Genomic DNA, 12,093 nt, shown 5'->3' on the forward strand with positions numbered 1-12,093 from the left:
ACACACATGACTGTGTGGCAACACATAGCTCCAATGCCATCATTAAGTTTGCTGATGATATGATGGTGGTAGGTCTGACAATGATGAAACAGCCTACAGAGAGGAGGTGCACACTCTGACACACTGGTGTAAGGAACACAACCTCTCCCTTAATGTCAGTAAGACCAAGGAGCTTGTGATGGACTTCAGAAGAAATGACAGAGAACACAGCCCCATCACCATCAATGGAGCACCGGTGGAGAGAGTCAGCAGCTTCAAGGTCCTCAGTGTCCACATCACTGAGGAACTCACATGGTCTGTCCACACTGAGGCCGTTGTGAAGAAGGCTCACCAGTTCCTCTTCTTCCTGAGATGGATGAGGAAGGTTGGAATGAACCACCACATCTTCACACGGTTCTACACCAGCACTGTAGAGAGCATCCTGACTGGCTGCATCACTGCCTGGTACGGCAACAGCATCGCCCACAACCGCAAAGCCCTGCAAAGAGTGGTGCGGACTGCCAGACACATCATCGGAGGTGAGCTTCCCTCCCTCCAGGACATATATACCAGGCGATGTGTGAAAAAAGCTCAGAGGATCATCAGAGCCATGGGCTGCTCTCACTGCTACCATCAGGCAGGTGGTATCGCAGCATCAGGACCCGCACCAGCCAACTTCATGACAGCTTCTTCCCCCAAGTAATCAGACTTTTGAACTCTTGATCTCTCACGATCCATATACATCAGCACTGCACTTTAATCTCACACTGAACTGTCATAAATTATATTCTCTCTTAACAACACACTGGCAACTGCCTATCAACCGAAAGCCTGAATGTCAATACAGCACAATACAACCTACTGTATATTTTATACATACTATTTTTTTTTTTTGTATACTGCGTATTCTACACTGTGTGTATGTGTATTCAATATTGTAAGTATTGTATACTGTACATTGTATATTATTATTTGTATATTGTGTTGTGTGTAATTATGTGTATATTAGACATGAAATTGTGTTTTGTAAATCTGAAGTAAATTGGTATATGTCTCATCACTGTCATGACTGCTATGTTGCTCGTAACTGCACCCAAGACTTTCACCCACTGTTGCAATTTTGTATATGGTTGAGTGAAAATAGAGGGATTTTAAATGATTTTTCATTTGAGATGGCAGACGATTCAGGACATTGATCACATCAAAACTACGTAAACCACGTAAAGTCATGGAAAGCTCGACATTGTTTTCAGAGAAAAAAATAAACAATCCTTGGACAGTCAAGAAATGGCACGATATCAAAACCAAATCAACGTTTGGAGCACTTACTCGGTGGGTTTGAAGAGAGGTTTACCTCCTAGTTTAAACAACGGCCTGTCGTCCGTCACCGGGCCTTTTCGCAGAAGGAATTTCTCGGCTAAATCAAATCCTGAGAGAAGAAAAACATGCTTGCGTTAGATTCAGGCTAAAGACATTTTCAGTCAGTGTTGTCATATACAAACTGCTGAATGCACATCTGGTCGATTACAAGATATAATTACAGTGTTTGCAAGGCAGCGCTGTGTTGACATTCCTCAAGCAGTCTATCAATCCTAAGTATCTTATTCTGCAATTATTTCAGTCTGTTCACTTTAGTGGACAGACTGAAATAATGGAGTACAGACTCCATTCAAACTTTCTGATGTTGATGATTTCAGCCTTACCTGTGCTTTCTATATTTGGTTTTAGTACCAAATATGTATACATTTATACATATCTATAAAATCATAAGCATCCATATAAGATAAAGACTCAAATTAATAACATTATAAAAGCTGTTTTATTCTACATGGAAAGGGTCTCCTCATCAGCCAAATACTATTAATACTACTCGCTTAATTTTCAGTATCCACACTGTTACTGAACACTTTCACTCATGGTTTAAACTAATCCTGGCAAACTGTTAATAGTAAATATCTACAATGGTTTCAGTAACTGGAAACTATTGTTTTTTAATGATGCTGTATCCCTGCCCCTAGGTGTCAGTGTAAGTAAAAGTCAATATATATATATAAATCAAATTACAGACTGCTTTATATTCTTCACTATTTAAATGGTGCATGTCTCTCAATTAAAATGAGGCAATGAAAGCATAGAAGCATGCATACAACTACAAAAGAATGAGCAAAATTCAGTTTAAAACAGCATTTTGGAGGATAGCATGTTACACCACAGGGCATGTCAACTTTCCAAAAGCATTTGCATACTGAATTGTGATTGGTCTTATTTCTTGCATCAATTTAACAATTTTAAGTCACCTTTACATTGCACATTGACAATACTGATTGATTCTTGCATGCTGGTAGCTGACTGAAAACAATCACGTTTAATCAATGTTATTTTCTTTAGGAAATGCAAACTTAGTTGTATATGCTGCCCTGTCAGTTTTAGCAATACTCATCATTAGTGATGTTTAAACAGCCAGTTGGATATTTTAGAGTGCTGCATGTGGGCAATCTGTGCTTTTTCCCTGAGATATACTGTAGATCAAATATACAGTATTTCTTCTTTGTACCTGTTTGTTCTTGGTGAATGCTGACGATGGTATGCCATTTCTCCTCCAGTTTTAAGGGTGGACATGAATGATCTGCAGAACAGAGGAATATTATACATGAAGTGCAGAGAACATGAATTGATTTGTAAAAACTGGAAATGTTTTAGCTTCCAGTTAATATTTTGCCTCCAGTGAATAGGTTTATTTTGAAAGTCCTTAAAGTACATTACAGTCTTGGTTACAGCCAAGTGAATGAACAATTACACTGTTACTGTCGAGGAAAAAAGATACAGCACACTTAACACCATAGGCTTTTAAGACCGGGTTTTCTGGGGCTTGAGCCATGAAAGTTTTCCGCAAAGCCCTGAATGTTTTCTATCATCTTGTAGGGATGTCAAACACTATACTAAAACAAACAATATATTTTAATATTAAGCTATATATATATATATATATATATATATATATATATATATATATATATATATATATATATAAATATATATCAGTGGCGGCTGCTGGTCTTTCAAAGAGGGAAGCTCATTTTCGGCCTACATTATAAACTTATTTACCCTATTTTTTGCACTAAATCAATCTTAGGTGTTGATCTGCCCTGCTGTTTAATTCTAATTTTTTCCTCGTAAGGAAGACTTTCAAATGGCTTCGCCAAAATCAGGTCGACAATATTAGCACCGTCTGCCATCGTGCGCAGTTTCACCCGTACTGACGCTAGCCTAGCCTACTGTATGAATGAATGAATGAATGAACGAACGAACGAACGAACGCTCTAAAACAAAATATATTAAACTTGGTAAAACTGAAACAAGGAATGTGGTGTATAATTGTGTGAAATGTATTATGCAAATTGACTAGCAATTTCGCCAAACAAATATAAAGAAATAGGTTGCAGCAGTTTGTCTTTCCACTACACTTGAGAAATCCGCGATGGGACTGAGCGCGAAATAGCTTCAGTGACTTCTTATAGTACAGATTCGCTGTCAATCAAAAGGAGATGCAGTCTTTCGACAGATCCTCCAATCATCACGCGGAAGCCCAGAGTCCGGGCCAGCCCACTCCTCATTCACCCCCAGAGACGCTGAGCGTCCGTGGGCGGGACATAATCGCAGCATTTATCCAATGATCGTCTATTTTCGGAGCACTGAAAAAACTGTTCAGAGCAGCCCCATTGAAGTCAATGGACGCTCGGCTTCAACAGGGAAATGCACTGGCGCTTACGGGAATGTATGAGAAGTAAATCGAGTCAGCCGACCTGCTATATGTAATGTAGCTGATTCTGAACGAACTCGTCTTCGAGATGAACGTGTTCTAACGCATTTTTAGTCAATAAATTGTTTACACAATAGTACATATTTGACCATTATTTTTTTGACATTATAGGGAAGCTGAGCTTCCCTTGCAGTCTTAAAGAAATCCCCACTGATATATATATATATATATATATATATATATATATATATATATATATATATATATATATATTAATAGAACCTTTCTTTCTACAGTATGATAAAACCAAACAACAGCATAATGATATGACACCAAAGTACACACTGTTCACTGCTTTCCAGCACCCTTGTATGCCCATGTAAAAAGAGCACTATTGCGGCTGAGTGTCTGGTCAACTGTCTTGGTAAGATGTTGGGAACTGTGTTGAGTTTTTTAATCCAGATGCATTAAGTAGCAAATATTAAAATATATTACCCTGAAAACAAAGAGTATAGGTGCTTGAGGAATTTGCTAACTTTTGGTCATGAACCAGGACATATGCATTATTTGCAAAACTCTTTATTAAGACACAATGCCTTCAACCTCGCAAACTCTGGCAAAACTAGCAATGTATTTTTTCTTCTCTTAAGCACCTATTTCAGCCTACTGCCTGATTTTTGTTATATACAAACCACGGAACACTGAAAGGAGAAATGTAGTGTTGTTTTAAATCAAGTTTTAAGTACATAGTGTTAAAAGCACTTAATATCTTATCTTCAAGCTTATCTGAGGCCGAGACAAAAGTTAGTGGGACAATTTAGTTTCAGTTATATTTAAACATTTACTATATAAATGACATCTCACAGATGTAACATTTAATGTAAAGAGAATAGTATTATATTTCGATATTTAATGAAAGGATGGCCCTATATAATATCCACAGAGGTCTGGGATAAGCCCAGAATGTCCATTGACCCTAGAACCACCCCTGCTTGTCACACATGTTGACCTTGACAACATGACCCAACATTAGAGCATGTTGTCACATTACACAGTTGTCACAATGGGATCCTGCCATTAATTGCCTTTTTGTAGTCTATCTAATGCCTTTTCAGCAAAATGTAAAACAATTTTGATGCACAAAATGATTAATTTACCATTAGCAAAAATTTACAGGTAATGTACAAAAATATCCAAACAATGTTTTGGTAAACAAATATTGCAAATTAATCAAATGCATAAAATTACAACGTATAAAAAATGCAGGATTCCAGACTTAAAAAATAGGAGCCATTGGCTCCAAAACTGAAACATTAAGGAGCAAAATGGCTGTTTTTAGTCACCAAATCATATAATTGTTTGATTTAGATTGCTGTTCAGAAACAAGATAGAAAGCCAAAGAAAAGGAAGACAGCTGATAACCCATTAATCTGAGGTTTAATAACAGTATATATAGTTGAAAATATAAGTTTGCATTCCCTTTGTCTCATAAATGTGAATATATATTTATACAAATATAAGAGATAAAATATATTTTTTTAATTTAATACTGCTCTTCACAATTTACATTACAGATAATTACATAAAGTATAGCATGCATATACAAGCGGCCGAAATGGGCTTCCTCAGAAGGGTGGCAGGCTTCTCCCTTAGAGATAGGGTGAGGAGCTCAGTCATCTGTGAGGAGCTCGGAGTAGAGCCGCTGCTCCTTTGCGTTGAAAGGAGTCAGTTGAGGTGGTTTGGGCATCTGGTAAGGATGCCCCCTGGCCGCCTCCCTAGGGAGGTGTTTCAGACATGTCCAGCTGGGAGGAGGCCTCGGGGAAGACCCAGGACTAAGTGGAGAGATTACATCTCCACACTGGCCTGGGAACACCTCGGGGTCCCCCAGTCAGAGTTGGTTAATGTGGCTCGGGATAGGGAAGTTTGGGGCCCCCTGCTGGAGCAGCTGCCCCCGCGACCCGACTTCGGATAAGCGGTTGAAGATGGATGGATGGATGGATAGCATGCATATAGTAGTTTGTTGTCTTCTTGAGCATCAATGAATCTTTGCACCTTGTGTAATAGTTGTGATCAAGTCCCTCAATTGTCCTAAGTGTCAAAAGCTTGAAATTAATATATATAGTATATATATACTGTATATATAGTTTTACAATATAGACCTTATTCACGGTAGAGCCATCTTTGATTTTAATGGAAATAACAACAAGGCTGTGAGGGAGAATTACCATCTCTTCAATGGGCTTTACTGCAGTTTAAAGTGTCTTTGGATCATTCCACAGACAAAACATTGATAATATATCTGTCCAAGAACATTCTGTATACAAAGAACTCCAGACAAAATGAGTTGTGGAAAATCAGATGTGATCTAGGAGCTTTACAGCTTTACACCATTTGTGCCATTGAAGAGACGCATTGATTGAATACGTCTATCCCTCACAGCCTTGGTGTCATTCCTATTAAAAATCAAAGATGGTGCTAGCGTGAGCCTCAGTCTTTTACTGTTACCAGATGGCCTAGACACAGAGAATACAAGAGTGCAAATTTAAAAAAATCCCAGATGCAGTTTATTGTGCTACTACCCAATCAATAATTACCAGGAGAATTTTTAATAATAAAGAAGCCTGAAATACACATGGGAATCTTATTTTGAAATGCATGCACTCCCAGTTGTGAGCGCACTAATCTAAAGTGAATCTGATTAAAACTGCTAACCTGAGCTCCTGAATTCAAACCCTCAGTTCTTTTCGGGTGATTCATTAAAAAGATTCGGTACAAAAGAGTCATTTGGTCACGACTCTCTCATGCTGGGTTTGTTGTTGTTTTTGTGTGGCTGTGTGGTGCAGCCAGCTCGTCACCACAACAGAACGGGTGAAATGCGGCGTGAGACACAGTGGTGCCAGCTCTATAGATGTATTCAATAACTCACAAGATGATATCTGACGAAACCGCATATGAACCCAACCCGACTGTCGCCAATGGTGACTAGATTTTAAATGATAGTCGCAATAAACAATTTTTGGTCGCATTTACAACCATTTTAGTCACAGTCTGGAGCCCTGACGTGTGAAAATCTGTCCCCCAAATATGTGACAATTTGCCCATTTAAGACAAATACCCTTGTCCAGAGAACCCACTTCAACTTTCAGTTAAAATCTACCTTCATCACAGTAAATAGTTGACTCTTGGCTTAATGTATACCAGTGTGGTTTTATTGTGTTCACTTGTGTTCACCCAACAGGCTAGTAAATTACAATTTTGTATTTTTAAAATTGGGAGATTCACAATAATTCACAAATAATTATTCTAATATTAGTCAGTGTTCAAAATCAACATACAAAATCACAGCAAGAGAAAACAAGCATTTCCCTACATGACATCTGCAGCCTGATATTGCTGAAGAATAATTTCTGCTTCATCAACAAATATACTAAATGGAAACCCCTACATTAACATTAATGAACATAGCACAAACATATGCACACTCAAACAAGCTTCCAAACAAACATATCTAGATTCATACAGGTATATGCGCAACACACTGCTTCACCCAAAAATGTCAAAAATCAGCACATCAGCCTAGCAAACTGTCAACTTAAGGAGAAGAGACCCATGCAGTAAATCCTCTTAATCTCTTCCTGGCTGTCACACTTACACACTTTGTATCACTAGAGATACAATTCACTCAGCTGGCAAAAATATTGCTTGGCTGTCCTCTTGATCATGGGACCCTCATTCATAAGCATTTACACTCTGCAAGAATATTCCTTAATCACTTGATGTTAATCTGAATGGGGCCAATAAAGCAATTCTATCAGACACACAACACCACAGCGGATGTGTCCTGGTGACCTCACACTAATGCCGCCCAGGTCAAGAGCTTCACGCTATTTCCTTACAGGCCCAAACAGCAGTGCAAGAGCTCCTACTTTTTAAAGGAAATCAATGCATCTTTCATCACAAACAATGTGTTTGCGTACAAGGATTCCAAACAAGAGAGCTGAAACACACTGCTAATTAAAGGTGATGACAACACCATTTTGCATGCTGGAAATCTCGGATGAAGCAATGAAGTCAACTTTGACCTCTTGTGCTGAGGAGCCAAACTAGGCTTAAACAAATGACGAGTGAGAAACATTTACAAGCTCTCCAGTTTTGGCGTCACGCAGTGAAAACGTAAAAGCAACCAATTCTAAACATATCTAATTGCATCTAATGAAAACTTTTGTAAACAGAAACGAATATGGGTGAATTCAAAATACGGTTCATGTTTGGTATGAAAACAATCTGTCATAAATACAGAAAGTGTTCCACTATTAATGACATACAATTTGCATGTTTGCCCATTCGCTCTTATTACAGTATAATACATTTGTCATAACTGCTTGTGTCTGAATAGATAGACTTTGGAAAGAAGTTTGAATTATTCAAAACAAAAATCTGCAGCAGAAATAATCTGTGTGTTTCAAGTTATGGAACTTCCCTAGCTATAATGGCAAATATCTTTCACTATTAGTCACAGTGGTTCTCATGTCGATGATGCAAATATACATAGCGGTTAGATTCAAACCCAGGTTCAGAACAAGCAAATGAACAAAGTGTGAAAACAGCATACAGCAAATTAATGTGGTTTGACATAGTGTGAATTACTTAAATAAAGTATTCTGGGCTGAATACTGAATACTCTATCTTAAATGTATTCAGTAAAGTATTCAGAATACATCAAACAAAAAGCCACGTATTCAGAATACAAGAATACTTTTCAAATTCATACTTATAAAGGTAAGGCACAATTGGAGGAATTAAGAGTTATATGTCATTATTATCATCTGAAGTGCTACTGTTACGTTTGAGCAGCGAGGCAGACGAGGAGATGCGGATCCAAATGCAGTTTAGACTTTTATTAAATGAACAAACGAATAAACAAAGGAAAAACCCACAAGGGGGAAATAAACTTAAATGGAGAACCAGGGCAAACATAAACAGAGAACTAGGGCAGCAAACATTCATGCACATACATCAAACAACGATCGACAAGGACTGAACAAGAAACGAGGGTTTAAATACAAGAGGAACAAACAAGGGAATGAGGGACACCTGGAAGAAACAAACAAGGGAACACCAATCATAATAACAAACTACAAAGGACTACAAAAAACCAAACAGGAACCAGGAAACAGGGGCTAAACTAAACTTCAACATAAGAGCACAACAACAAAAGACACCAATGAACATGACAGCATAAGAGAAACTACAAAAGGACTACAAAGACCAAAACAGGAACTAAACGAAACTTCACAATAACAGTACAAAAAACAAAAGACAACAGGGAACATAACAGCTACACTGCTACTTTTAACTAAGTTCATCTAAATAGCTTGTTTCTTTAAATTAGATGTGGAGTTGGACACTAATGTTTTTCTTTATAGAAGGAAAAAGACAAACAGAAGGCAGTTTGTGCACAGCAATATCTTAATATTATATTATATTAATTATATTAATTAACAACATTTTAATCTTTTTGTTTAACCCATTATTTGATTTGAATAATACATTTTGACACAAATTTAGATACAAAATTCAAATAAACTCTATTTATTTTCAAGATGATAACTGAATGCCATAAATTAGTGAGGTCATGTGACAACAATGTAGTAACTAGACTTGCTTGCATATTTCCATATTTAGGCCAAATAATTCATTTAATTTTCTATCTTTTTTATTACCAACACTTTTATTTTGGGTGCGTTTGATACATTTACTCATCCTTTGCTTTGTTTTTTAATTGTTATTTTATATTTTCGTTCATCACTTTGTATGAGATGTTTTTAAAAAGTGAGAAATAATATTAATATGCCTGTATGTTACAATATGTGTCACACTGAACTAGCCCCATACCTCTATAAGCCACAAATTGTACTGTACTCAAGGGCATAGATTCCAGAGGGTAACCCCCCTCCCACCCCCCAATAATGGTAAATGGTAATGTCTGCACTTATATAGTGCTTTTTTTAACCTTAGAGGTTACCAAAGCGTCCCAATCACCCATCCACACTCACATTCAAACACCAATGGCGACAGAGCTGCCATGCAAGGTGCTAGCCTGCCATTGGGAGAAACTTGAGGTTCAGTGTCTTGCCCAAGGACACTTCGGCATGTGGAGTCGTGTGGGCTGGGAATCAAACCACCAACCCTGCGATTTTTCTGTTGTCCATTGGACTCTAATCTACTTCAAGTCCTTTTCCCTGTTTCAGTCTTTACAGTAGGCCTACTTTCTTTATTTTTATTTTTTACCTATTATTCATAGTAGCCTATTATTGTCATTAACAACTGCTATTTCTCAACAGTTCTGCAAGTTTCTGATGTGGACGTGATTCACCAAATGCTATCGTGAGCACATACACCTACACAGAAGCCGCATCTGCAGCTGTATTTGTCGAAATAACGTTGTATTGATCCTGCTGATTGTTAAGATGTGCCTGTGCAGTTGCCAGATATTAAATCCGGTAATCATTAGGCCTATACATGATATAAACTATACATGAATAAAACATTGCATTTCTGTTCTTTTGGGCTCACCATCAGAATTTTGGTGACCGCGTCCATTTTAAAAATATGTTAAAAAAATGTAACCCGAGACTTTTTTCAAATGAGCCCAATTTGGCATGAAACCATGGCAACACTGCATACACACTGCTTTTTTATGCCTTATTTTGTGGTAATTATGAGAGAAGTATTCCAAAATGTTATAAAGTAACTGTATTCTGAATACAGGTACTTGAAAATGTAACAGGGGTTGAGAATACAGTTACTTCATTTTTGTATTCTGATTACGTAATGCCATTACATGTATTCCGTTACAGCCCAACACTGCATACATACTGTACCTAGTCTCTCATTCACTGCCATTCCTAAAGTAAAAGGAATGGTTTTTACGATCCACAGGAAAACAGTCCATCTGAGCAAATTAATCATGTCTTCTTTGGCACATGAGTAAGGGCCTCTTGAAAACCTACAAATAGAAAACAACGTCACTTTTCAAAGCACTTTGATGCTCTTCTGGGTAATCTAACACCACTTGTTACTGTTCTTACAGACATGGATTGCGTTCACCCTACATTAGTAATCACAACCCAGTTACTATTAAATATTCAGTACATATTCAGTTTAATATATATAGTGTAAATGTGTGTGTATATATATATATATATATATATATATATATATATATATATATATATATATATATTTATATATATTTTTCTTTTTTTCAAGACTGATTCTAAGTAAACTATTCAGCTCTTGTAAAGTTCAGTGTCCCACCACAGATCATGTCCCATATACAAGGATAACCGATTTCAAATGCCAACATACTTAGAAGAACTACTCCATCTGATAGAACACACAGGAAAAGATCATGGTTAGAAAAAATGTCTCTAGCACTTCAATTATGTGGCAATATGTTTTAACACAAAATGTCAAGCGACGTTTAAATCCTCGGAATAAACTTCAGGCCAGAGTAAGTTTACAGCATGATGTGCATTTGGGGACCCAGTTCTAGATTCCTGTAAACCAATACGATCCGTTACCCACCACGGACTGTTGTTATTGAGCTCTTAAGTAACAGGGCAAACAAATTGCGATAAATAAATAAGCACTTGTGCATGCATAATTGAAACACACGCAGTTTTGTAGGCTACAATCATTTATGCATCTTTGCACATAAAGTACAGTAGCCTTAAGCGGTTTGTTGTGAACGTGTACCTCAAGTTCAAAGTTAAACGATTTAATGTGGGGGTTTTTCTGCAGTTTGACATGCAACAGCACATTGCATCTATAAGTACTTTGAGCAACACATTTCTGATTCTTGCATCGTGCATGCTAACTAATTAAGAAAATATATGGAATATTTGCATTGTATATGTAGGCCTACTGCAAAAAGGTGGTTAAAAAATGTGAAGCACTTAAAAGAAATGGTGACCAGTCACTGCACCTAAAATATTCACTTTGCCTTATATATCAATACAAATTTTAACCCAAAATCCCGATGTTGAAGAAGTTCAACATGAAGTTTTCGACATGACAAAACATGTGATTTGTCAACAACCCATAAGCTATAAACATAGTAGCATAAATTAGGGAAATAATTAATAATATTTATCAAATATGATATAATAGCATATATTCGATGTGAAGTTTTGTAGTAGCCTAGCTATCTGATATCATTAAGCAATTAAGCAATAGTGCACATAGATCACGTGCATTTCAACAATGTTACTAAATAATCAAATAAATGGTAATGGCTATCATCAACCATCCGACACAGTGAAACTGAGATTTCCAGATAGTTTGTTAAG

The 12,093-nt window shown here is 37.1% G+C and overlaps 1 protein-coding gene across 1 annotated transcript in view; it reads right to left on the bottom strand.

Moving 5' to 3' along the window:
• LOC127617495 (collagen alpha-1(XIX) chain) overlaps nt 1-10,742 on the bottom strand; it is a 177,726-nt gene extending 166,984 nt beyond the window's left edge. The window contains exons 1-3 of the mRNA XM_052089471.1: nt 10,624-10,742; nt 2,534-2,605; nt 1,309-1,408 (exon numbers count right to left, since the gene is read on the bottom strand). Of these exons, the coding sequence (XP_051945431.1) occupies nt 1,309-1,408; nt 2,534-2,605; nt 10,624-10,711 (260 nt within the window). The 5' untranslated portion in view covers nt 10,712-10,742. The remainder of the gene's footprint in view (nt 1-1,308; nt 1,409-2,533; nt 2,606-10,623) is intronic.
• Nucleotides 10,743-12,093: the final 1,351 nt, after the last annotated feature.

This window comes from Xyrauchen texanus, chromosome 24 (genome assembly GCF_025860055.1).
Source record: "Xyrauchen texanus isolate HMW12.3.18 chromosome 24, RBS_HiC_50CHRs, whole genome shotgun sequence".
Lineage (NCBI taxonomy): Eukaryota > Metazoa > Chordata > Actinopteri > Cypriniformes > Catostomidae > Xyrauchen > Xyrauchen texanus.